This window comes from Anas platyrhynchos, chromosome 2 (assembly GCF_047663525.1).
Source record: "Anas platyrhynchos isolate ZD024472 breed Pekin duck chromosome 2, IASCAAS_PekinDuck_T2T, whole genome shotgun sequence".
Taxonomy (NCBI): domain Eukaryota; kingdom Metazoa; phylum Chordata; class Aves; order Anseriformes; family Anatidae; genus Anas; species Anas platyrhynchos.
The window spans coordinates 102,175,148-102,202,883 of NC_092588.1; the positions used below are offsets into that span (position 1 = coordinate 102,175,148).

Consider the following 27,736-nt stretch of genomic DNA (forward strand, 5'->3'; position numbering starts at 1 on the left):
GCTTGACTTTATCAGATTAGTAACACCAGACTCATTGGTGGGAAAAAGCCATGCATGAGATTTATGAGGGCTTTGAGGAGAACTTCAGTACAGAGCGACACAAAGGAGCGTGCTGAAGGTCAAGCAGCACTGGAGAGGGTGGAGGTTGCTATGGGTGAACGTTGAACTGACGTGAAAAAAAATCAAACAGAAGCTAACAATTGTGAATGGCAACATTTCGGGCAAGTGCACAACAAACGTGATGCCCTGAGGATTGATTTGGGGACTGATTTTGCCACCTTAAAAAGCAATGAGGAGGAGGAGAAAAAGGAGGAAAATGTGGCCTCCAGCTCATCCTACAAAGCGAGTGAGACCTAAACAGTGCAGTAATTGATTTCAAATGAGAGAGCAAAATAGTCAGAATAACAGCAGTTCACATCCCGGGTGGATGCATAAATTAAAATTCATTTGCTGAGGAATGTGCTGTAAGAAGTACACACACCGAGATGAAAAATGTGCTCTGTATACTTTTGGTGGATATGCTTCTGAGGTCCTCAGCATGTTTCCTGAAAGCAAACCACAGCCAGGAGAGCCTGAGATGTATACAAGGTCTCAAGGGACCGATAAGGCTGTAAGTGTGTGGTTAACTTCAGGACCGGAGTTACTGAAATAAGCAGCAGTAGAGCACTTGGGCTTAGCAAACAGTGCTCACGTACAACAAATGTCATACAAACTGCAGCTATTGTTTTTTCTCCATTCTTCCTAACCTAACAATCTTCTAAACGCAGCATCTTGCCGCTAAAGGCTAGAGGCTGTACTTCTGTCTCCTTCGTTACACCTCTCTTTGGCTCTGTTGCTGAGTTTAGCACAAGCAGGCAGCCATTGCTGGGTGTGATAATGATGCTTTTATTTGGCAACACGGCCCTTGCAATCAGATTACATGCACCAACTCAGTGCATATAAATTGCAGAGCAGACTTGGCGTGCCTGAATGTCTTTTGGTCACACACAGCCTACACTACGGCTGAGCTGGTATTTATTAATCAGCAGTTTCGATCCCCAGACCACAGAGCTTACAGCCTGAAAAATCAGAGTAATTCTCAGTGTCATATTTAACATCAGTGTTTGCCCTGTGGCACAGGCCAAAGAAATCCAGTAACTGAGGCAGCATTTTGGTTTCAGAATTGCCAAATTCTATTCCCTTCTCTGCCACAGTTTCATTGCATCACCATCATTTCATTACTGGGTGTTTGGTTTGGACATAAATGCACTGGTGACAATATTACACTGCCTGGGAGCAATTTGAAGAGATGATGAGGTTTGCACAGCAGCTTAAAGATTTTAGATTGCCGAAAACAAAGCAAGAGCTTAATGTTGTCCATAAGGTTTCTAGGAACCATGGGGTGTGGTGGAATATGGAGACTTACACGGACAGGTAAGGGAACAAACACAACACGTTGCCAGATCACCAGGCTGCAGTCTGAGTCCTAGCTGCCCCTGGAGGTGTGCTGGTCAGCTTACCTTGGCAATTTGCACACACCAGTTGAGAAGGTACTGGGAGCCGATGTTGTCTTTGTGCTCTCGGATGTAATCGAGGAGGCAGCCGTAAGGCATAAGCTGGGTGATCAGTTGCACGGTGGAAGTCAGGCAGATTCCCAGCAGGCGGCACACATGAGGATTGTCAACACTAGCCATCACATAAGCTTCCTGAGAAGAAAGAATGGAAGAAAGTGATGTGAAACACTCCCTTCTGCGTGACAGAAATATTTAGAGGCAGTATAAAACAAGTTTGTTGTTCAAGAGGTTGCTAAAATACTACCTGCAAACTACATGCTGCCTATCAGATACAAAAGTATTGTTTCCGACTCTGTGGACCAAGTGTTTTCCATGCAGTGTAAGGTCTAGATTTTGAACACTTGGATCGTCACTGAGATACAGGAGAAGAGACAGTCTCCTGCTACCGGTACACCAAGCAAACACTGGACATCAAGTCCTGGGGACAAAGCTCACAGACCTAAGAAGAATTAAAAAATCAATCACCAGCTGGAACCTGATGGAAGTTCAGGGAACTGGCATTTAGCCTGGAGAAGAGGAGGCTCAGGGGAGCTGGGGGTCGGCCTCTTCTTGCAGATAACTAGGGATAGGACTAGAGGGAATAGCCTCAAGTTATGCCAGGGGAGGTTCAGGTTGGAAATTAGGAGACATTTTTTCTTAGAAAGATTGTTTATGTGAACGGATTGCCCAGGGAGGTGGTGGAGTCACTGTCCCTGGGGGTGTTCAAGGAAAGGCTGGACATGGTGCTTAGGGGCATGGTTTAGTGGGTGACATTGGTGGTAGGGGGATGGTTGGACCAGATAACCTTGGAGGTCTTTTCCAACCTTAATGATTCCATGATTCTGTGATTTTAAACATCTAACTGCAAGAGCAACAAAAGCTGTGAATGTGTCATATGGCTTTTTCCCTCCACAAATATTTTCACAAATCTGACTGGAAACCAGCAGTTTGGAGACTTCTGCACTTCAAGGCTAGTACTAACCCAGAAAGTCAAAAGTTGTCAGCTAGGATGCGACTGACAGCTTCACTTTTTAAGAAACAAGATCTTTTTGTCCATGTTTTTCTTTAGTCCATGTCAAACCAAACAAGTTAATAAGCAGGTCACCTCTTTAGAAACCTGAATACATCTTACTTTAAGCACCACTGGTGAAAATATTATCCCCAACTGGAAAAAAAAATATTTTAGACACATATAGCAATGTGATATCAAGAAGGTATTTATAAATTTCATAAAAAACCTATAACATAGCCTTTGGTCTACTGGAATTTGGAGTTTGAGCTTCATAAATGTGTGAAAAAACTCTTCTTTCAAGCCTGGGTTCATCCTATGTAGCTTTAGGTACCTGTGAAAGGTACTCAAGTACCTCCTCTTTGCTCTTTTTGCAGTTAAGAGGTTGGTGCCTCTCTCTTTATAGGCTGGTGCAGTGTAACAGGGTCACATTAAAGCCCCACACTTCATGGGTTCTGCATGCAAAAATTACTTATAGATTTAAATTTGATATTTATATTTGTATTGATGTCCTCTGTCAAGTTGAAAGAATGAATTCCAACAGGGAAAAAAATAGAGCTGAAGTTTTTGTTTGTTTGTTTGTTTTTACTACTTTGTGTCCAATTTACATTATTTTAGTTTTAGACACTTTAAATCCCTTTGATTGTAAACTGACACAATGGGAAATAAATGGGAAATTTTTCGTGCATCTAACTTTTGTTCAGCATCACAACTCAGCATCTGGAGTGACACCAACTAATCATCCCTTGGCAACTGAGCATTAGATTAGCAGCCCACTAAAGCCTAAAATAATAGTCAAGGTACTGTTGAGGCAGGGAAAGAAGCAAATCTACACTTTCTAAGAGCTTAAGAAATGAAATACCATAACACTAAAGTCATCATCTAACAAGTTTTCCACAGATGTCACATAGCTGTATAGCTGGTAAGAACTATTATTAAACAAAGATATTACAGCAATGACGTTCAAGAAATAAACAACCCCAATTCTTAAGCAATATGTTCTGGCCCTGGAATTGTTACTTGACGTGCCAGCCTAAGCAAAACATGATGTAATGCAGTTTCTTCTGAGGTGCTAATACTGCATTTGGTTTCTTTGTTTCAGAGCCTGTGGGATGAGAGTGGCCTCCAGGCAGCCAGATTAAAAACGATCTCCATCAGAACTGGATAAGGGATCCCCAACCTCCTGCAGAATATGAGGTTATTGAAAAACAATCTTTTGTCAAGGAGAGCGGTGATTCTGTAGGATAGCCCAAGGAAAGATAAAAGAAGAATACGATGCACTCTTAACCTACGTAGATATTTACAGCAGCATTTTTTAGAGAATCTTGTGAATCTGCTGTGCGATGCTCTGATGGAAGCAGAGACAAAAATACACTAATCTTACTAGGTTTCAAAACCCAGCAGTTGTACCGATGAAGGGCGTCTGTTCTTTGCGCTGTTTCCTTTTGGGATTCAGACCCATATTGTATTAATTTCAGCAGGGGCAAAAAAAAAAATATTAAAAAAAAAAATCTGCAGACTCAGAGCTGTTCTTCTCCCTGCCCATCTGCTGTGCAGCCCTTACGGGGCTGACCTGGAGGCTAAGAACGGGGAAGCTGAAGGTGCAGGGTGGGTGTACGGCCACACAGCTTTTGGAGAGCTTCCAGGTGCTGACGCTGCCTATTGCTTTTGGTATCTCAAAGTGAAACAGGCCACCGCCCCCTCTCAGGGAGCAGAAGGGAGCTATTGTCCGTCCAGGGTCCCTCTTAGTAGCCTAAGACATTAAAGTGGGCCTTTGTTTCAACTGTTTATCTTGGAAATCTCTGCTGTACGCTCTGACCTGCTCCAAGTATGCTTGGTATTCAACAACAATCTTCTGAATTAGCCCTACCCTAATAAAGTCAGCAAGCGCTCGCCTGGATAATACGAACTAAAGCTGCTGTGCTTGTTCAATGCCTAGCGTGTTTCTGTAAGAGGAATCACCTTTAATTGGACATTATTATCTCTGAGGTTTCAGTGACCTTAAAAAGCTGGATGTGTAGCAAAAGGAGAGGAGCTTTTGGAGTCATCCCTCTGACTTCTTTCACCTGTATTTTTTTTTTTATTATTTTCCCTGAAATACAGAATGAATTCTACCAACCATATCATCTAAAAAATGAACAGGACTGAAAACGCAAGAGCTTTTTGTTAAGCAACCTAATTCAATGGAAGAGAAAAGATAATGTGGGGATGCTATACAGAAATTAAGTGCTTTGATATCGCTGCAGAGCACGCAGTCCATGCATCTAGTGTCCTGTCATCAGGATATCTTGCTCTGCTGAAGGCAGGATGCAGTACCGTAGGGTTATTAATTAGCCCCTCCTCCAGTAAACTGGGATTTAATGCAGTTCAGTGCAGAGCATCCTTTGTGAAGACTGTTCTATGCTCCTTATCACTGTGAAGAGTGGAATGAAAGGTTGTGCTGGAGCAGTGACCAGGGAGACCATGCGGGTTTGCGACCCAGTGAAGGGTGACACTTGTCTCGGGGCAAAGGGTGTTTGTAAACATGCACCACATGGCCCATCATTAACTAAAATCAGGATTGATATTGCTTCATGTCTTGGACCATCTATTCTGCTGCAATACACAATCTGTTAAAGTAGAATAACACGTTGGAGTAATGCTGTTTATTCAAGGTGATCAGAAAATCCCGGTGTGTTTCATTATCATCAGTAGCACAGGTAGGGGTTTGTTCACAGTTGATCATACTGACGCTTTCTGCTCTATGCTTGTTAACATCTTCCCCAGCTTGAACCACCTGAGACAAGCCTTTCTATCTGAGTTGCCATTTGCTGTCCAAAGCTGGATTTTTATTTATTTATTTTAAAAATAATTTTCCTGTTAAAGTGGTTAACTTCCTAACCAAAAAGAAAAAAAATCCACACAGACTTGCCCATGGCAGAAGGATTCCTGTGTTTAATTTAATGGTGCCATCACTTTCAAGTGGATTTATGTTTAATTTAATACTATATAACTTTAATACTATGTAACTGAGCAACTAGCTTATGACAATCTGCAATGTCAGACATGTTTTTAATGTTCTTATTTGTACTGTCATAATGACAATGAATGGCAAAATTTAAGGCCAGAGACATGAGAATAAAGAAAATGGGTTTAGCTGTAAATGTGTGTTTTGTATGGTTCTGCCCTCCCCTTATGTGCCAGTTCCTATCCCATGAGTTTAACATCAGTGATCAACTGCAAGCAAGGCCTTCACGGAAGACACAAAAACATTTGCCAGGCAATTGAATTATGGGTGCAAATCAGCATAGTAGTTCTATATGAAGAATTCAGTTTGGGATGTTAAATATTTCTTGCCACCCAAAGTCCTGAAATCCCTTTAGCTGTTATAGAGGAAAATCCACAGACCACTGTCACCTTGGCAAAACAAACATGAAAACTTACATCAAGTATTTCCTTGTTGGCTTTTGGTGATGTAGCCTCTCTCAACTCTTTAATAGCAACAGGTATTTTAACCTTTTCCCCTTCTGGGATCCAAAGTCCCTATCAAAAAAAAGCACAAAGAATTACTCAGTCTCATATCTAACAGGTTAATTTTCACAATTACATATACATTTTACATCTTCTGAGAAGACATAAATATTTGGAGCAATGGCAAACAACAAAAATTTGGCAAGCAACATGTAAAAATCATTGTGTCATGTTGGTGTTAAGAGAATCCTGTCAATGGAATGGTATTTTGCTTTCTGTCACCTCTACCATACTTTTTTGAAAAAAAGATGTATTCATTACCTGTATAAATAGAGTGAGACATGCATGAAGAGCAACTTACATGGATAGGAGTCTAATTAATTAGCACATCACGGCAACTGCATATGCAAAATCTTGCCAATTCCAATTTATAAATCATGGGATGAAATGAATTGGGATGTTCTCTTATGCAACAAGATGGCACCTATCCTGTACAAATAATCCAGCCCTAAACATACACAGTGACAGCTAGGTTTTTGTCTAACTGGTTCAGCGCTCTACATCTGTAGTGTCAGGAGGTCATTTAGCTGGGAGGTGAACCATGTGGAGCTGTGAGGAAGCTCTGCTGCAGCACCGAGTGATGTAGGTGCCTGTTTTCAAACGTCAGTGTGGTTTGTACCCCAAAGGTCTCAGCCACAGATGGAAGTCTGCTTCAGAAATAGACCTTTTAGCTCCCAGTTCATGCTTTTTTGGGTGACTTTTGCATGTGGGAACAAGACAAAGAGGGAAGGAGAAACATCATAATCTTACCTTATAAACAGTGCCAAAAGCTCCAGAGCCTAAAACTTTGACCTTTTTAAATTCTGTTTCCTTTAAAATTCTCAGATGGGCCTGGTTTGGTGCCTCCCCACTGGGTGTCAATGGTTCAACAAGCTGGTGCATACAGAAAAACAAGGCTTTAGAAGGACATACAGGCTGGGAGGACAGCAAGCAGCAAACTTTGTTGGGGGGGAAATAAATCCTTAATTTAAAATAATGAACATTTTATTCCACGTGAAGTTTATGTGAGGCTAGCTCCACTCTGACTTACAGCAATAAATATCTGGAGTTGCTTCAAATTTCAGAGGTAAAATCAACCAAAACTAAGATCCATGGAACCACTTCTGTCCCATGAAATTGCACAGTATGGCAACTGCCATTTTGAAGGAAAATGAAGGAATACTAGTGTTCAAATGAAGATTTAGACATCAAAGACTTAAAACACATGGCATGAAGAACAGTGCAATTACCACAGATCTTAAATAAGATTAATTTTTTGAACTTGCAAATAAATTATAAAAATGTTTTAAATAATGTGCAAGAATCACCTGTAACCTTTCAGGTTTAATCTTGTTTAATTAGATGAAATTCCCATGGTACTGGAGGTGGCTCTCCCAGACCACAGCACCAGGTTTACAAACAGCAACTTAAACTGTGAGCACAATTCTTTCATCAATGCAAAAGGCAATGTTGAATTGACTGTTGATGTTTTTAAAATTTGATCTAAGCCTTATTGCAAACAGAAGTAATGCCCTCCAAACAGAGATATTTAACACTCTCTTTTTTTTTTTTTTAAATATGTCAGCCTTTTCCCTTTAGTGATTTCCTTTTTCCTTTCCTTTGAATAAAACTATATTTAGGTAGATACAATCATTTTTAGTGGACCAGTGACCTTTCTGTTGTGATGAAATATCCTAATTTTCTGGAGTCCAGAGGCTAAAATACAAGGTAAGCACAAACTGAACTCTGTTATTAAAACTGTAGAATAGAGCGGTAAGTAAAATATTATTAGGCAGCATACTGGAAAGCAGGACAGCTGTAAGGATTTTAGCAGGTTACTCTGCAAAGCCAGGGAGCACAGAAGGAAGCTGCAATTGTACTTTTAGCAGAATACCAAATACAATTTGCTACTTATTTACCAAGATCAGACTGGTAAGAGAAGGAGACTAATCGTGAAAGAACATCTTTAAATTGAGGATAATGAATTTTGTAATTTCATATGTGAGGAACCCAGAGGGTAATGTTGTAATGCACATGAAACCTACACCGTGCAAAAAACAAAGCACTGTAGAAACCTCACTCATGCCCAACAGGGTAAACCACTCACTTTGATGTCTTAGTATTTTTTGTGCATTAAAAAAAAAAAAAAAGACCAGACACAAACACTTCCTCCATCCCTTTCCCTGCTCTCCTTTCTCATTTTTCTTATGAGGACCAGACTTACATCTGATCAAGGGGGTAAAATTTCCAACAGTATCCAGTTTGCTACTAGGCTTGTCTGGAGGGAGAAAGGTTTCAGTGCTAAGGGTCTAGGTGGCAAGGTAGCATGGATCAGCAAACACATTACACCTCACCCTAAGGCTTAGTCTTTTCCCCAATCTCAGTGATTGTCACTGGGATTTAGGCATCTAAATCCCCTAAAGCTTTGGAAAATTATATCCACAGGGATCAGACTTGAGATTAAGTGAGAAAGTGTTAAGTGCATGCTGCCTCTTTTCCAACAAGTGTGGCAGACACCGTGTTAGTCAAGCCAAGAGCTTTTTCAGTTACAAAGCAGATCTGTGGTGCTTTAATCCTCTTGTTTGAAAAGGTCAGGACCCACTGCCCCAATAAAGCAGCCAGCTCTGAGATGCAACTGTGGCACTCACCTCCCTCTCCTGCAGCAGCCTGCGCAGGGTCCGCTTCCTCACGATGTGGCGCCGCCGCAAGTACAGGCCGATGCCCAAGCCAACTACAACCAGGCAGAGGAGCCCTCCGACAACGCCGGCTGCGATGGATGGGATTTTGGAGCTGCAACACAATACGGGATGTGGAAAGAGAAAAAAACAAATGCTTAGGTGTATGATTAAAAAACAAAACAAAACAAAAAAAACCACAATAAACCTAGAGGGGCTGCACGTAGCCTCAGGTTTTGACCAAACATATTGTCTGCACACCTCCTTAAACCTATTTGATATTTCACGTCTCTTGAGTCTCAATATTTTTAAGTTCCTCACCCCAGTGGTTGTGTTTATTGTTTTCTTCTTCAAGGAAAACTGAAAAATCAAAACAACTGAGCTGAGATGAGACCATCCGGACTTTTACTGTGCTTGGCAGTGCAGCTTTCTCCTCCACTGCTCCGCCACCTCCTCCTCCTTCTGCATGTCATTTCTGCACAGCCTTCTGCATTTATCATTTCTGTGACATTTGCTTTGCTGGGTTTGTACTTTTGTTCCAGATTTGCAAGGCCTCCGCTTAATATATCAAGGCACTTTTGTTTCTCTTTGAAAATTATGGAGAAAAGGCTCTCCATATAGATGACGTATCGACAACTTTGTACACACAAAGAGAAGGTGATATGAAGAAGGAATACACAGTTGGGATACTGGCAATGAAGCTGCTGACAGCTCACCATTACGACAGGATGCGTGGTTTACGATGTTCTTGAAATCACTGGCCCTTCTCCCCCAGTACAAAATGTCTAAGGCTGGGTAATGTGTGAACTGTCTGTGTGTACTGATTCCTGCCTGTTTATTGGTCTGGTTGGTTTCAAACTTAAATTGAAAAGAAAAACCTGTTTTCTAAGGTTGTCTTTTGGACTGTACGTGGAGATCCATCACAGCTCTTTATAAGCTGCCCCAGGGGTTACTATTAAATAAAGTCACTTTTTTACAGTTCTTCTAGGCTGAATTTGTCTTTCCATAGTCTTAGTGGCTAGAAACTAAATCCCTCTTAGTCAGAGAAACATGCTGACTTGTTGCATGTTCTTGAGCAAACCATGAGGCCAAACAATGCAAAATAAGATCTTGTGTGAAGAATGAATGCCCATCTATGCATTGAGAGGTTGGAGATACAGAAATTGCTGGGCTGGAAAAGCCCCTAGGGGCCTGCAATTAATTCCCTGTAATGCAGGTAACCATATCAATCCTAAACATACCTCTTTCCACCTCTAGATCATTATTCTTTCGTTTTCCAGCTCCTCCTTTTGTTCTCAAGTAACAGAACCCAGGTCTCACCTTGACCTTCTTTTTGACAAGCTAAGCAGAACAAGGTTTTGGAGTCTCATGCTAGTAGGAAATTTCTCAATTATTTAGTAATTTTTATAGATCTGAGCCTGCCCTAATCTGTCACTTCTCCCTACATATCTCCCTACATATTCTTTACAGAATGTTAGTCCCAGTGTTGCAGTGTCCAGCACAGAAATGTAAACACACATGCATTCTTTCCAGCTCTGTCATTAATTGTATCAGATGAAATACTCACCCATTTGGACAGCCTTCAAGACCTGGTCCTTTGCACCTGTAAAAACAAATGAATGTTACAAACATATTAGCTCTGGCATACCTACTGCTATAACTCCAACTAAGAGTGCTACTGATGAAAACTTTGTGTTTCAGAGCAGTTCAAGGTATTCATAATGATCATGCACTGTATTAAATATCAGTCAACTGCCTTGCTCCAGAAGCTTTTACACAGAGGCATAGTTCTGCTATGGACTCATTATAAAGAGTATTTTAAAACAGCATTCTGTGATGTGTTAGAATGGAGAGAGGACATAGATACACAGAATAAAAATGGACCTAGAGTCTCTGAATCTATGAAAATACATCTGTGCTTCCTACATGTGCCGTCCTATCCATGCAGCTCAAACTGAGGCTGCACAAAATATCTGGCCACAGAGGCAGCTGTGGGGTGGCCAGCATGCAATCAGCCAGTACACTGGCTCTGTGTGGACATTTGTATTAGCATAGAAGCTCAGGGCTGACTGTGGAGGAAGACAGGAGCAGCCTCTCCCCTATCCAAGGGCAGAAAGCTATATGGAAACACACTGCTACAGATCCTCCTGCATAATCCATGTTTCCTGAGAAGCGAAAGATTACAATTTCCAGACTTCCTATTGCAAAGGAAAACGTCAGTAGCAGATACATGGTCCCAGCAGAAAACAGCATTTCACAATCCTTGCTTTGGCTAAAGTGTTTTCTCATGTGTCTGTTGTATTTTTCTTTCACAATCGAAGATCTCATGCCACTGGCAATGTAAACAGGTATGACAGTTACCCAGAGAGACAGAAACTCTACTAGCAAGTCATTCTCCCTCCATTTAAAATGCTCCAAATTAATTTTGGCAGCCCGATGCAAAAAACAGCACAGATGAAAACACATTCACTTGATGGTCTAGTGGGCATGAGAAGCACCATGCATTTCCTAAGTGCTGCTGGGCTACAAGATGTATGCTCTTTATGGGAATTGTGGTCTTTGTGGTGCCTACCAAGGAAGGAGAGCATTACAGAGGGGATTACATCACCACTGAAAAACAGAGCACAGCAAAGAGAAAAGTCCAGTTTGTGGTATCCGCTCCCTGTGCTGACTCGAAGAAGGTGCATCATCCCAAAGCAACACCAGAGGAGGTCAAGCAGGGGGTAAGGAGTGAACCCATGCCAGGAAAAGTGCTCTGAGTTCCCTCTTGCTGGGAGGAAGAAACAGAAAAATTTCAAGATGGCAGGTGGGGCTGAAGATTTTATCTCACAGCTTGATCGTAGGTCTGGAGGAGGAAGAGGGGAAGCAACCACTCATTTTATTGCGTTTTTGTTTATTTGTTTGGTTTCATTACTCTGATCTTCCCCCGTGTATTTGCCTTGTTTCAGGGCCAACACAGTGCTCCAAGGCCCAGCATCTGGAAGGTCTTGTGAGTTCACTGGGCTCCCATGCAAGAATGTGCATCCTGGTGTCCTGGACATGCTGGAAGTACTGTGCACACTGGTTCCGGGATTCTGGGCACCCAGCTCTGTTAGCATTCTCTGTCTGCCTACAGTTTGTTTTGTTTGCTTGGTTGTGTAACTAAGCACAATGAGGCTGCACATGCAGAGCAGAACCACCAGCTTCCCTATGGTCAAAGGAAACATATCTCACTTTGCACCAGGCTCCTTTCTTTGGGCGCCTGAAAGAAAACTGATCTAGGACCCAAGACCTCATCCTACCACACTATATCAATCACATGCATAGGAATTTCTCTATGTTAATGCAACAAATCATATACAACTTCTCCTGATAATGGACATGAAATTAAAAATACATTATTCCAGAATGTGACTGGGTTCCCTCAGATTAACTATTTCTAAAATTCTGTTTTTTGATGACACTTTATGATTGCACAACCTCCATGAACTTCATAACAGCAAAAAAAGTTGTCTGAGGGGATACTATCCACAGTCTGAGGAATGACTGACCAGTTATTTTCCTAGACCAGAAAGTGGGAGGAGGAGAGGTGTAGATTTTCATCTGTACCCTTTCTTTTTTAAAAATTATTTCCCACACAAATCCATCAGTACCAAGTCTAGTGGGATAAAGTTAAAAGGTATTCGGGAAGAAAATGATGGATCAGCTTGTGCTTTTCAAATCCCATGTGATTTTCTGATTCATTTCACAAGTCAAAGAAGAAACAAAGCCTATGACAAATATCCATCCAAGACTAAATATAGCCATCTTTTTTAATGTGGAATTTTATGATGACACCCAACATAAGTAACCCAGGTTTTATGGAATCTAAACAATCACTTTTTCCATCCTTGAATCATTTTTCTTCTGCTTACAGAAACTAAAATGAGAAATGTGACCTTGTGTTATAAACTGCCTCAAGATCTTATGGATGTATTGGATGGAATCTAGCAGCAGTTGTAGTCTCTGAAATATTTCTCTACTTATTGGAAAATTAGTGCTGTGTACAGTCCCTGAAACTATTACATCCTGAACTCAGCATTTCATCTGTCTACATAAATATTACTTGTCCCAGTGCAGACACAGCTATTTATTTCCCAAATCCATCAAGATTTTAACAACTTTCTCCTCGACCTATAGTTCCTAATTTGATGTAATACAGCCACGTTGCTATGATTTATGGCCTTTCAGAGGGGACTCACGCTTTAACAGCACAAGTCCTCAGTTACTTCACAGTCATAAAAGAAATGGAAAACCACTGGGTTTTTCAAAGCCTTACAAGAACTTTCTTCTGCCTGTTCTTTCTGATTAACCTTCAGATCATGACAAAGGCATAGAATGTGTGCTGTGCTGCTGCAAGCTTCTCTCTCACACCCCTGTCCACCTTCTCACCCACCTCTAAATTCCCATGGGGCATTAACAAGAAGAACAGTAAGACGTAATGTTGGTAGTGGCTCTGGAGGCTGGACCCTTCAGCCAGTACTATTAACTATGGTTGTGGCACCTCTCTTTCTTGTTCTTCCACCCCACTGGCTGTGGCTGAATTTAATTCTTATATTCTGGGAGAGTCGCAAGGGAAAAACAGATCTCTCAACATGGAGCAGAATAATCAAGCTGGTGTGCTTCATTAGTTGCTGGAGGTATGAACTGGGTAATTTCAGGACTTTTGGGACATTTCTGTCTTTAATGGAGCATATTTTCTCAGCTGCACTACAAGCAGAGCAGAAAGAAGCTGGTGTAAAAAATCCCCAAGCAGTTATAGGGGAAATGGGGTAGAAGTCTTTTGGGCTGAACAGGAGAAAGCTACCTCCCTTCTGTTTTCTAATGAAAGCCAAACAAGCAACTCAGCAAAGAAAGTTAGGCTAGATTAGATTTGTCACAGCAATATAAAGGAGGTGATGCACTGCAAGTACTACAAAAGTTAAAACCCAAATTTGAGACAAAGCTCAGCTGGGGAGAGAGGTCCTGTTTACTTGCAGCTTCTTTGGATACAGAAATTAGAGCCAGATCCTGGAAAACTGAACTTGTATGAATACTGAACTCAACACATGTAATAAAATTCTGTGCCTCTGTACATGACATTGGACAGGGACAGAAATAAAGAAGTTGTTTCTTGTCATACAGAAATCGCTGAGACTGTGTTTTTTAAAGACGCAAAAACTTTGTGAGACAGATGTTTTCCACCCACTGCTGAACAGATCACATTCCCGCAGCACAAGGAGGGAAAGGCGTGAAGATGACTAAGTGGCATTACTGATTGATTGCCTTCATGGGGAAAATGCTGTGCTGGGCTGCACGTTCCCACATGGTGCCTCTGCCACTGGCTCCCTACCCATCAATGCCCTTGGTCTCAGAAGTCCCATCTGTAAAACAAAAATAGCAACAATACGTTCCTCCAGCTCTCTTAAGCCCATCAGAGGTACAGCCTATTTCTTCTGCCACATTCGGGCAGCAACTTGAGCATGTCCACCATGTAACTGTGGCAAATTTAGCCCAGCTCGTGCATGTAAATGATAAAATAGATACTACTTTTTTTTTTTTTTTGACTCCTGTGGTACATTCTTGGCTGCTAAAGCCAAGTAGGAATTGATGAGCTCTGCTCTAGGGACTTGTTTGTGCACAAAATGCAACTGCAAGTTACATTCCCGTCTGGCAGATTATTTTCCCTGAGTTTGTATTCATTAAAGTCTAGCATTTGATCCTGCTACCAAGGCCACCCAGTTGAAAGACTTGTTCAGATGTGGTTACTGGTTATGCTGATCCAGTAACTGGCCACATGGAAATCCAGTATCCTTCTTCTGAAGGATTTCTGCATGAAAATGTGGCCAGTTATAAAAAGGATATTGGCTTACGGTGGCCAGTTTGTATCAGTAGAGAATGATGATCACAGGTATTGAGGTCATTAATAAAGATCAAAGCTATTAAGATCCCTTTTCAACTGAGTTAATCTCTTATTATATTGTGATGGGAAGCTGCGATGAGCTTTGCCTGCAATTGTAACAAGACTCAGGGGTCACCGCTGTAAATCATGGCAAATACACTTTGCTGTTGCAGCTGCCATCTGAAAATCAGAGCACTGAGTTCCCTACGTCATAGCCTGAGAAGCATTAGGGAGGCCAGTTGCTTGCCCTCTTAGCCCTTCTCCTGTGGTCCGTGAAGGTGAGGACCTAGGCACTCTATTTTTTCATGACCAGACAGTTGAGCTAGGTAAATATACAGTGGAATGATGGTTTGGTCTGATTGTAGCTGGAGAACAAATGTTAAAACTTCTCTCTTGCAACACATACTATGGAAGGATTTTTGATTGGACAGACACTGCAGGTTACAGGTCAGATGTCTGTGAAGGAAAAGACACCAAACATGGGTTGTCTTTTGCTCTGAAAGCATTATAACGCAATAACCTAGTCTGAAACCCCACACCTTACTGCGCATCCTGTGTCCTTTGCAGGTTGGAAACCATCAGAGGACGTGGGTGCAGCCTGGTCACTTACCGTCACATAGGTAAAAGACAGCTGAATTCACAGGTCATTAAAGGGGGCAGTTCAACCATTCCCCAAATGAGGACAAAAGCGGTATGTGCAGATTGGGTTTACTGTGATGCCCATTGATTAAAGCCACTCAGGAGGCAAGCAAAGCTTTAAACCAGACCACTTGGTACCATATTGAAAAAGAGAAAAAGAAAGAAAATCACTGTGGTATCCCACAGGGATTTCCCTTCAAAAAAATCAAAGGTGTTGAGAAAAATGGGTCCCAGGAACTCAGCATCCACCAGATGTCACTGATGTTCCTCCCCAAAACAGAGGACCCAGTACCCAGCCAGGTGGAAAAATAGGAAAAATAACAAAAAAGGGCACTACTATTGGGTGATTCTGTAAAATTCCAGAAAGTTTCCTATCTAAATAAGCAAAAAACCCAAAACTTTCTCAAATCCCCTAAAGCTTTTTTTTTTTTTTTTTCAGCTGTGTGAAGAAGTGCCATTGAACTTTTCCTATTTACAAAGTCCACTGTACTCTGCGTAGTTTACCTGTGTATGCCTGACCTCTTTCACTTCCTGCTATATTTTGTTCTTGGTGCTTTGTAATAGGGGAGAAGTCAGGAAGGGAAAGAGCCTGATATGAGCCTTTACTTTTTACTTTTTCTTCTCCATTCGGACCCAGGTTTTACTCACCCCCGTGTACAGTTTGGATGGCAGAGCTGGCAAACAGAGTTGGCGTCTGCATACTTCCAGACGAGGGTATCATTTTCACCCAGCACTCCTGCAGGGCAGGTTTTCACACAGTGGGGGCCATCTATAAAATGGGCACACTTCATGCAATGGTCTGGGCCCTGGAGAGAAACCAAGAAACAACTTGTTTGTGATGCCTTTATATTGGTCTATTCAGAAGGAAATGCAAAAGATAAATCTACATGCATTCGACGGCAGCAAGTTTTTAGCATCTGGTGGTTTTATTACCTAGCTACCTAAAAGCTTACAAGTATTTGCTCTTGTAGGATGAACTGTACAAAAGGCAGTACCTGATGTTTAAAGCTAATACTTCATTGAGTTTCCTCTGCCTGATGGGAAAGCTCACATTTTTCATTTAAAATGAGGAATAATTTAATGACACCCCAACAAGGCATAAGTTGAAAAGCAGAGGGCTAGGCTGTTTTCTGGTGCAATCTACTATATTGAATGATTTAAAATGATGGAGCTAGGCCTCCTTATCCCTCCTAAAGTACTGGCCCCAAATCATTATTTTCCTGGTTTCTCAGCACAGCTTCCCTCCTCCATTTTCGAGAAGCACAGGAAATGGAGGCAACCCAAGGATGCCATGCATTTTCTACTTCGAATAGCAATTCATTTGTGCTTAAAGGCACTGCCTTTAGCCATTTTTGGCAGAACTATTTTTACTCAGACTGTAACAGCACCAGGAATACCGTAAATATTTTAGAGCAGGGAAACCAGCAGTTCTGGGTCAAATTCTATTACAGAAAGCAAACAAAAAAATTATACCATATCTACAGTGCTGGTTTCAGTGGGACTACAGTAAGACAAGTTATGTGAAGATTACTTTAATTACTGCAATGTCTAAGGGCCACTACAATGACTAATTAGTAGACGCTGGGCAAATGTGGAACAAGGGGTGGTCACTGCCTGAAGGAGCTTATGATGTTAACAACATCCTTTAGGCAATGGTGGTCTAAGCTGTAAGGGAGGATGGAAATACTTCACGTTACTGAGCAGTGACTCCTTGGACTGATGGGCAAGGGTCGAACACTCAGTGGCTGCAGGAGATGGTATGATGCATTTTAAAGAGTTGGACTAAGGAGCACAGAGTAGGATCTGTGATGGAAGCAGGAGATTCGATTTCAATTAGCAAAAAGGTCTAACTGAGACAGTGGATGCATTAATGAGAATGAGAATTTTACAATTAAGATATGGGTTTAATCTGATTAAGAACAAATAATTTTTCACAGTTGCCAAACTGGACATCTCATGACATGAGAATATTCTAAAAATTAAAGAACAAAATTGAGGAAGATTCTGGATGCCTGGAAAGAGTATACTATATTGGCTTTTGAAGAAGGAGCTTTTGGAAGAATTTGGAAACTATAAGCATGAAAATCCCATCATTTTGTTTTGATTACCTTTCTTTGATCTTAATTTACACCTGCAATTGCTTTAACATTGGCTATATACTTTAACCTAGTTAGAGGAAGGAATGCAGTTTTAAGTAAAAATTGTTTCCTGAATATTGTCCAGAAAACATTTTTAATCACAATTTTATCATGGCTTTTCAAGTGAGAAAAGCTACTGTATTAATCCAGTATGTTAGCATTTTTTTCCTGTGAATAAGGATGTGTAATATTTTTTTCACGCCAACTTGGCTGTTCAATAACTACATGTTCCAAAAATGTTCACCACATTAGCATATCTTCACATATGTAAGTAATCCTAACTTTTTTTTTTCTGTAAAAGGACATAAGAAAGAAAGGCCCTACAATGCCTGTGATTCTAGGGCTGTCTGGATTATGTACATGGCAGGGGACACCAAAGAGAAATACATCCTGAAGTTCCCTCTCCTGGTTTTGTCTTCCTACCCCCAGATCTTGCCCTCTAATTCACCCCATCTCTGCCTGATCCTGGAGAAGGGTAAAAGGGAATTCAGGATTATGTCAATGAGGGGAATACATATGGATGCACAGTCTTAGGTACAGGTTTGTTAAGCTGAGGCTGCCCTTACAGGTCCAGTGCAGGTTGCGTTGTAAGCGGTGGAGTTCTGCACCAGGCACTCTGGGTGGCAGGGGAGGCATTTGGAGTCCCTTTCAAACTCTCGTGGCTCCCTGGAAAAAAAAATAAAAAAGAGAAATCATAAAAACTCAGCTACTTAGTGAGTGATAAAATCTTGTCGTCTCTCCTCTTCCTGGCTTTTCCAGTTTAAGTCCATCGAGATGATTGTCCTGCGACAGAGGAGGTACAGGGGAACCATCCTGGCCGGTGGCAGCAGCAGGGGCACTATATCAGCACAACAAGGGGGAGGCAAGGGAAAGGGAAATTTGGACGACAGCAGAACACATGGCACTGTGGGCTGCATGCTACAAATTAGTTTACTTTCCGTTTTAAGCTAATGACACAGGATATTTTCAAAGATTTCCACAGGCTTTTAAACGGTAGTAATGCAAAGAGATCAGTAAAAACATTTCAAATGATTCCAAGGCTCCAAATAATAATTAGGAAAGTTAAACAGCAATGCACTGATAATTAAATTCATGCCCTCCCTACAACACACAATGAATCATTAAAATATGAAAGTTGGGAACAGATGGTTTCAATAGCAATAAAGCTGTTCCACTTCAAGTAATGGTGTTATTAATTAAAGTAAATCTACCCATCATACAACACAAAAAATGCCCAGATCTGCCCTTCGGGTCATAATAGCTGCTGGAGGGAATTCACTTATAAAAAAGACAGCTGCTGAATGGCAAGTTGCTAGACAAATACAAACATCATGGGCATCAGCACCCTGTCAAGTACTTGCTTAATAAGAATGATTTTAAAAGCACAACTTTGAGAGATTTATTAAGAAACAAAAGTAGAAGTGTTTACACCAACAAAATTATGATGGGAAAGCGTTTGTCTAATGCATGTTACTGAAGATCAGCATATTTTTCGGTCCTAACCATGCCTTCCCTGCCCACATCACCTGCTGAACCGACTGAAAAAAACAGCCGCCGTCCTGACAGAAAGGCATCAATATATTTTCCTCAGCTCGAGCAAAGCTGAAGCAATAATTTTGCCTGAAATTGGTCCTCCCAGTGCTCTTCAGATGAAGGCTAATTTTCCCTCGACTGTGACTCTGCAGGGCAAGCTGCTCACCTGGCTGGTGGCCAGGAGCTCCCTGCCACCTCAGTGGGAGCCCCCAGGCACCCTGGGATAGCCTCTGACCTCCTGAAACATGTCCAGAAAATCCATCACCTTGAGCATACCTAAGGGTCCCTTTGCAGTGTGTGACTTCAGGGGGTGACTGCATTCTCCGTGACTACAACTGGCTCTGAATCTTGACAGATGTGCTTAATGTGACAGGCTTGGCTTGGATTTTCAGGGGTTTTAAGCTCCTTTATGTCGTATGGGAAGGAAGGGTAGTGGTTGGCCTCCTTCGGCCTGCTGATAGCCTCCCGGCAGGCCTGGGGCAATTTATTCACGTTGGTAGCTGTGCTGGGAGCACACTCCTGGGCAATACCAACCAGGGAAGGAGAGTTACCTCTGCTCTCAGCTTTTCTCTGCTGAGGCACAGTGCTCAGCTCAGACTAACACCCTTGCCAAGTGGGTGAAATCTGGAGCAATCAGAGACCCTCTGGGTTGCTTGCTTTCTAGCCTCATGCATTCTAAAATCAATACCCCCCTCCCCCAAATCATTGCCAAAACCCCAAGCACCCCTCAGGCCCCTTACCCTTGCAGGATGTTGCACTGTTTCACACACTCCTTCTGGCGACCAAAAAACCTGCAGGAGAAGCAGTGGAAGGGCCCTGGGCCCCAGCAGCCCACATCCGAGCACAAGGGGTCACACACGTGCCTCTCAGCAGCTGAGAGGGGGAGAGAGAAAAGAGAAGAAGCCGTAAGCTTCAAGGCAGGAGAGAGGGCAGACACAGCACTGCAAACGAGTCTATCCTGACAGCCAGTTTTTCCAAACTATTCCATAGCAGACAAGAACAGTCCTGGTAGTGTGGAAGAGGAATAATCTTGGTTCTCATAATTCCCAAAGCCTGAAATCAGGAGCAATTCCTGGCCTTTCAAAATAAAAATGAGTTCTGTGACCACCCAACAGCCATACAGTAAAGCTGAACCAGTATCAGAGGAGATATATATTCCAAAATGAAAAAAAAAAAAAAAAATCATATTTTGCAAAGAGAAATAATTAGATTTTGGCCAAGGGAGCACTGCAACATGCATGAACAAACTTGCCAAACAATTCTGATGTTCAGAGCAGGCTTCTGTGTCCTTCAACCTATGTGGTTTCACTGGGTACATAACAGGACAGTTACAGTCACAGTAGTCACCATGAAGCCCACGTCCTCTGTGGACGAATCTTTCTTTCCCTGTCTCCAACAAAGCAGTACCGCTGATGAATTTTGCAGCCAGGGGGATGCTCAAATTACTTTTGCATTTTAGCATGAGCTTCCGTGGGTGCAAGAAGGTAGCTCTGACTTACCACACTCATTTTTATTTCTGTTCTGTATGATTTTAGTTTTCTGACTCTGAGTAGCAAAGAGGCTGTGCCAGTTCATGCTGTCAGCATAGCAGAGGTTCTTGTTCTTCATAATGGCAACATCTCCATCACTTATTTCCTTGAGGGAGCGCAGCCCTAAGGACTGTATTTTCAAATTGACAACAGCAAGGGAATACTGGCCACTAAAATGGAGAAAACACACAGAAGAAGGAGGGTTAGTAAACAGGGTTGTACTTGGAACATTTTTCTTTTGGTTTTCAAATGTGGTGCTGCGTAATGAATTTTTTTCAACTGCAAATTCAAAGCTAAATCTGGCAGGACGTGTGCACTCTGTCAATGGATGATGTGCAATGATGGCAGTAGGTAGAACAGCTATTTCACACGGGTCCACAAGAACATCTTTCCTTTTGGGGCAAGCCCAGGTGGGTGCTGGATGCTCTGCTATTGTCTGCTCTGCCTGGCAGCCACCATCTCCATCTCTGACTGTCCACCAAGCCCCAAACCGAATGTCTTCAACCCCAAAGTGCTTCTGATCACATCATAAGTTGTCTGGCACACTCAGCCCTGTACACTTACAGGCTGGGTGGGGAGAGCACAGTCTTTAGAGCAGGCTCATTGCATCCCCCTAAAAGCAGCGCAGAGTTGCAGGTTTGATTCCACTCAACTGCTACAAAAACAGTGCTCAGCACCTCACAGGTTATTTCCCATTTGGCATCGGTTTTGTGACAACCCCGTCTCCCAGTGCTAGATACCCTGGTGTGCTCAGAGAAACGCAGCTCTCAAGAGAACTCCTTTTACAGGCAGCCTGGCATGTGATTTACTTACTGCTGCTTGGTGCGGCCCCGGATAATCTCCAGATTTTCAAAAGCATAGAGATCAGTAGCGTTATCAGGCCACGCCTGAATCAACAAAAATCCTGAAATGAAGAAAAGAAGATTAAAAATATATAACAATAATGCAAATGCGGTCATCGTTGGAGGTGAAATGTCCTCCTCCTGTCAGCTTCTCCTGAGCTGGGAGAAGGCACTTGTACTTTCCATGTGCTTTTCTGAGAATCTCAAAATGAGACATGACATTTCAGGGCTATTTGCAAACACCGTTTTGTAAACAATTTACTCTTTAGCCCACCACGAGGGCTGAGGAGAGCCAGAGAACAGTGTGTCAGGGAACTGCACATCCTGCTACGCTGAGCCACCAGTGACAACTCCTGCCAGCGAGCACCCTGCCTGAGAGGCTGCGGGAGCGAGGCACTGCCCTGTCTCCTCTGTGAGATGCCCCTGGGCAACAGGAAAATTGGGCAGAAAGCAGGAATGGTGCGGAACAGACAGCAGCTCAGTGTGTGTTTGCTGTGACAAGCAAATTTCCCTGCTAAGCTGAGGCACACTGGAGGAGGTAAAGGATTTGGGAAATTACATGCCACTGTATGAAGCTCTGAGGTTAGTCACTGCTGCCCTGAAGGGAACAAGGCAGGTAAAAGAGAGGGGGAAAAAAGGTAGTCTGCAGCCACATCCATGGGCCCAGCTCTGACATCATACTTATTTTATAATGGGATGAACAAAATTACTTTTAATAGATACTTGTACCAGCCTGCAGCCAAGTGCTCTGGTGGCTGCGTTGTGCTGGCGGAGCTGTGCTTACCCCCAGGAAGGGCTCGACAGGCTGGGGAGGGTGTCCTCTCCAGTGGAGTGATGCAAGGCAAGGCACTGAACACGCTTCCCTAAGGAGTTGCTGAAAGGTTTTCCACAAATAGAAACACTTGGCTTTTTTTAGCCGGAGGGGCACGCCCCTGCATCACCACATACTTCTTGGGTGGCTGGGGATTGCTTCTGCTTTCATTCCTCGCTAGGGCTGACAATTAGGCAGAAGGGATGGTCTGCCATAACCACACACCTTGGACAGGAGGCCAGTACAGGTTACCTGGGTGTAACACTGGTGAAATGCTGCTGACCACCTTTGTGAGGGGTGACCCTCAGAAGCTCAGAGACAGAAACAATTAGCCCGCACTTCTCCTCACATGCTTGAAAACTTCCCTGGTCTTGCTTTGGGTTTTTAGCAGTACCGGTTAGAAAACATCTCACACTTCGCACACATCACTGACCTGATATTTCTTTGACTGTTTTGAAGACATCGAGCTTCTTAGGGTCAAGGGGCAGTGTCTTTGTGAAGGCATCCCTGAAACAAAATGAATGAGGAATTGGGAGAACGGATCAGCCTGAATTTCTCCCTAGCGCCTCTCCTCCGGTGCTCAATGACCAGCTTGCAACTCACCCTAGAAACGCAACTGGGAGAATGCTGACATCCCCATTGATCTTTGTACAGTTTTTGAAGGAATCAATGTTTGTGGCATTTATGGAGAGAATCCCTTTCAGTTCACCTATTCCGATGCCATTGCACACTGTTAAAGTAGAGACATGAAAATCAGGGGGAGAAGAGAGAAGCATAATCACATGTAATGGAATAAACATGAAAATACTGCTAGTCCAGAAAACACTCCCACTTGGTCAATCCCACCTCTCTAAGATCTCGTAGATCTTTTGTCTACTATTGCTTTTCAGAAAATGCCAAAGAACAAACATTTCTTGCTTGTACAGCTGTGCAGCTCTGGTCCTAGCATCTCTGCACACAGGCTCTGGCACATGCCCTTCTCCCTCTTTGTCCCATTTTTGTTTTATTCCTGTTGATGAGATATTGGAAAGGGCAAACAAAGAAGGCAGATGTGCAGGATACACACGCACATGAAGTGCAGTTTATCTGCACAAGTGTACTTACAGCGTATCTCATCTGGAGAGCATGCTCTGCAGGCATGCTTTCTGAGTACACGGTTTGTCAGACCTGCAAACTATCAGTGGATGCGCATATTGAATTTGCACTTGGAGATCTTAATTCAGGTCAGACCCCCATGTACTTATTCTAATAAATCACCTATCATTTCAAAGTTTTATTGTTTCATGCCATGCTTTTTATACCTTTGCTGCATAGCCCGTCACACTTTTTACACTTCCGAACACCATTTTCTTCCACTTCATAAGTATCAGTATTGCATGAACGAACGCAGGAGCCATGGTCTGTCACCACATAGTTGTCTGGAAAAACAAAGGATGACAAAGAACATTGAAATACAGGCGGGATGCATCAGGGGATGCACATGTATGTCAATACTAGGAAAAAAGAAGGTTTTTTTGAACTTTTGGCATACATAAAGCACAGGCATTAATTATTAATTTTCACGTCCTTTGAGAGCAGACAGACATGCAGTGCTATCACCATTTTACAAGAGAGGAGAACAGTCGCAAAAGGGTAAAACAACATTGCAAAGGACAGACTGTGCAGCAGTGCTGCTATCTGGATCAATACACATCCCTTTTGATCCCTCAGCTTCACTAACTCTTCCAGGGTAAGGGCCAGGAAGGGCAGTAGTGAACCTCAGAAAGGTTCTGCATTCACTTCTGTATGCTAAAGTCTCTCTTGCATTTAAGTCTTGTTTGTTTAAGAGACCAAGGGCATGGAAAAGTGTGAAAGAAAAAGCAAGCATCTGTAGAGGAAGCAATGATCCCAGGATTTCACAAAGAGTATTTAAACCAATGACTTTCTATCTGTCATAAATAAGAACCAGTTAAGAGTTGATACTGCTTCAGTAATCCACAGGATTGATCCCATATGTCTTTCCTGGCCATCATTTTGATGATTCTCATAAGATGTTTTTTCTCCTCATCAAGAGAGAATCTTCAGAAGTCAGAGTGTAACCACTAAAAATCAGGGAAGCTGATGGATGCAGGAAGACTGAAGAGGCTGTCCTCTTTATCATCTACTCTCTCATTCTTGTTACCTGCTCCCAGTTCCCTGAGAAGCTTAGGGACAGAGGGTGACACAGGTCCCTTCCCACCTCCCTCGAAGCCTTCATCTCTTCTGTGGCAGCAAGCTGAAATGAACTTACGTGGACATTCCCTCACACAAGTGGCTCCAAAGCTGTACTTTCCATCAGGGTTGACATCCATCTGATAGGTGGTGGGGTTATACAGGACCAACGGGGGACACGTGTCCTTGCACGTAGCATCATCCCGAAACTTGCGGCATGCCTGGCATTGAACAACAGCACCATTAAAAAGCTACAAGGGTTTTATATTAGCTGTTTAAAAACACTCCTATGGGCTCAGCTGCTTCCTCTTAGCTCTAATGGAAATTCTGAGCAACTACAGGGATGGTCCTTTGTGCTTTGGAGGTGAAAGGGTGCTTCAGGCACCCTTGGGCAATTTAGTTTGATATTTGAAAGAAAAGAGTGAACGTGAGGTTTTCTTGTTCTGAACAAGAAACCTTGGCACTCTGGAGGAGAGCTGCTGGGATTCACGTGGGAACAGGAGTGAATCTGCATGCCTCAGACAGAAGAATTTTCCCTACAAGCAGTAACCAGATCAAGACAAACGGTACTTTCTTGGCCAGCCACTTTTTAATAACCTCAATCAAATCAAGTTCTTTCCTGCCTATTATTGACTTTTGTGGCTGAATATTAAACAGAAGATGTTCTATTTGGCTGTAGGTAATGAACAATTTAGCAGGTTTTTACGAAGGACAAGTTGGTTCTTCCAACCCAATCCTGCATTAAATTAATAATTATTCCCTCCTTCCCTTTATTTTACCCCGGCTTTCCAGATTAAAGAGAATAACTCTCTTCCCTGTGAGCCAGTAAGGGCATCCTAGCCATGAGATTTCTCAGATTGCACCAGGAATACAGATAACAGCAACAAAACACAAACTAGACAGTTGCTGTGGGAATTACTTGAGTGTCACTTAACTTTGAATGCCATATAGTGCAGAGGTGGGGAGGAGTTAAAATCACAGCATGTACCAGCCCATGGAAACTTCAGTGGAAAAGCAATAGCATTTTTTATTCCTAAAAAAGTTGGATTTACTCCTTCCCCCTCCACACCACCAGGGTCCCCCAGACCAGATCTTTTGTGCCTGCCCCTCTGAGCCAGGTTTTCAAGCACTGATGATGTTGTAGCATCATTACCAGGCAGTCGCTCTCCCGAGGCCCTGTGCACCCTGCAGCACACTGGTTGTGGCAGCAGTCACTGGGCACCTTTCCCCGGCACCGGCCAGAGCACTGCTGAGCACAGATGACTTTTGTTACTGGAAGACAAAGAAGTAAAAAAAACAGGAATTAAGAAAGTTTAGGCTGAATTGTCTGCAATGAAATTGATAAACATGGAGGAAATGTCTCATGTAGAATCTGTCCTAGTTTCCCCATGGGATGCATATTCTGTCCTCAAGTCAGGAGAAAGTGAGGAAGGGTGAGAGTTGGTGTGGGTGGCGGGGATGTATTTTGCCCTTAATTATCTTGGCTCTTGTGAGGTGCTAAGCCCTCTGGTCCCAGCCAGCACATCATGTCCTGCTTAGAAAGAGCAAGAAAATTCTGGGAGTCATTGCAACTTTCAGCTGGGTAATAGAGCAGGGTTTGGCTCCACATTATTGAGCTAATCTGCTACTACTGCTGCTAGCTTCGGGAAAAACACCATAACAGGAGAAGTGCCAGAGTTCTGTGCTATAGTGGGAAACTATACATTGTTGGTAGGGTGCTAGGATTCCTTTAATGCACTAAAAATACATGTATTTTGGAAATTTGCAGAGAGAGGGGACACCCACTCAGCAAACTGATCTCATACACATACTATATTGTTTTTCTTTAGGCTTCAATTTCTTGGCCAAATTTCTCGTTACTCTACTCCCACAGGGTTTGCACCAGGACAACCCGAAGGAATAGCTGGCCCTGATTCAGCTTTCTACAGGAGAGGGAAAACAGCCTGCAATATTTTGTTTAAAATCAGGAAATCATCTCAATTTGAATAGCAAGCAGAGAAAAAAATAATTACAAGAATTAAAAAAAAAAAAAAAAAGGAAATAATGGCTTGCATATGTTAGTACAATGGGCCAAAGGTCTGTCTGTTCCCTACAAAAGTTACTGATCTGCAGACCCTGGTGATAGGCACCTGACTCCTTGGTCAGAGGACGTGGATTGCTAACACGCTACACCACAGCACCCCAAGCACCTCAGCTGTGCAATAAATACAGTAACTGCTACCAGCTTCCCAGATGGGCACAAATGGGTTACAACATTACCAGGAGTTCCTGTAAGTCAGAAACAGATGGTTGTTAATTAACAGAGAACTATCAGAAAATGTAACCTGCTACAGGGTACACAACCGTAATTATTTCTTTTTAATCACACTTCCTATATTTTTCCATTATACACTTTTGTACCCAAGCTGTATTATTTCATTTTTACTTGTAGGTCTGTAAGCATGATATTGTATTTTCAAGGAAACATTAGCTCTACACTACGCATTAGATTCTCTGATAGCAATTCCTCTGTTCAACCAGAAACAGGGGAATAAAAGGCACATTGTTCTACATGAACAGCATTTTGATAACATTTTTCTCATAAGCATCAGCAGGGGAGTAAAACAGCTCATCACTTTGATAGCTATTGACTGAAGCTTCCTGCTGGAAACATGTATCATGGCAAACGTTTATATTTCATACAGAATATCCCACGTTCATCGAAGGAGAAAGATAAATATCACACCAAACTTTCCCACATATGGAAATGTGGGATACATTTTCAGTTGGCCAGATTCTCAAATGCTTCAAGAGGAGAGCCAGAGCCTGCAAATGGTTTCATTTTATGCACTCTGAGTAATCCTCCCAAAGCCAGTGAGAGTTTGTGAGTGCTGGAAGTCTGCCGGATTGAGACCTGACGTTTTGCAAGCCCATGGGACAGCTGTGCTGTCTCAATGGCAGGGAGCGACCTAGAAAGACCTTTGTGTGCGCAACCACTGTCCACCTTGAAAGCAATTCACTGTGCTTGCAAAGGCACAAACCAGTCTCCAGAGCTGACCGAGAGAAAACAAAGTTTATAGTAAATGAAGAGGGAGAGGCTCTATGTTCTTTTTTTTTTTTTCTTTTTTTTTTTTTTTTTTTTTCTGTAAGCTGAAGAAGTTGTACGGACTTGACTTGCAAGCAAGAAACTCTGCTCTAAGTCATTATTTACAATGGAAAAACCTAAGGCAGGATGTTGCTCTCATTTGTTGTAGTGTAGATCAGCAAACTTTCCACTAAACTTTACAGGGTTACACAAAACTGTAAGGCAAGAAGAATCATAAACAGTGTATTTCCCCAATTGTTATACAAAAAGGAAATAATGAAGTATCAAAAAATTGAGACACTCTTCCTCCTCAACTTTACTTTAGGAGAAACAAAGCCTTGAAAAATCTCAAACACCTCCGACTATATGTTATCTACCCTTACAAT

The 27,736-nt window shown here is 42.4% G+C and overlaps 1 protein-coding gene across 2 annotated transcripts in view; it reads right to left on the minus strand.

Annotated features, from left to right (window-relative positions):
• EGFR (epidermal growth factor receptor) overlaps positions 1 to 27,736 on the minus strand; it is a 159,576-nt gene that overhangs the window by 15,589 nt on the left and 116,251 nt on the right. For both annotated transcript variants that reach the window (XM_027451316.3, XM_027451315.3), the window contains exons 6-20: positions 25,440 to 25,558; positions 24,366 to 24,507; positions 23,398 to 23,514; positions 22,700 to 22,826; positions 22,530 to 22,603; positions 21,257 to 21,347; positions 20,414 to 20,613; positions 19,655 to 19,787; positions 17,948 to 18,047; positions 15,892 to 16,049; positions 10,273 to 10,308; positions 8,679 to 8,820; positions 6,802 to 6,924; positions 5,965 to 6,063; positions 1,500 to 1,685 (exon numbers count right to left, since the gene is read on the minus strand). In XM_027451316.3, coding sequence (XP_027307117.2) covers positions 1,500 to 1,685; positions 5,965 to 6,063; positions 6,802 to 6,924; positions 8,679 to 8,820; positions 10,273 to 10,308; positions 15,892 to 16,049; positions 17,948 to 18,047; positions 19,655 to 19,787; positions 20,414 to 20,613; positions 21,257 to 21,347; positions 22,530 to 22,603; positions 22,700 to 22,826; positions 23,398 to 23,514; positions 24,366 to 24,507; positions 25,440 to 25,558 — 1,847 coding nt within the window. The remainder of the gene's footprint in view (positions 1 to 1,499; positions 1,686 to 5,964; positions 6,064 to 6,801; positions 6,925 to 8,678; positions 8,821 to 10,272; positions 10,309 to 15,891; positions 16,050 to 17,947; positions 18,048 to 19,654; positions 19,788 to 20,413; positions 20,614 to 21,256; positions 21,348 to 22,529; positions 22,604 to 22,699; positions 22,827 to 23,397; positions 23,515 to 24,365; positions 24,508 to 25,439; positions 25,559 to 27,736) is intronic.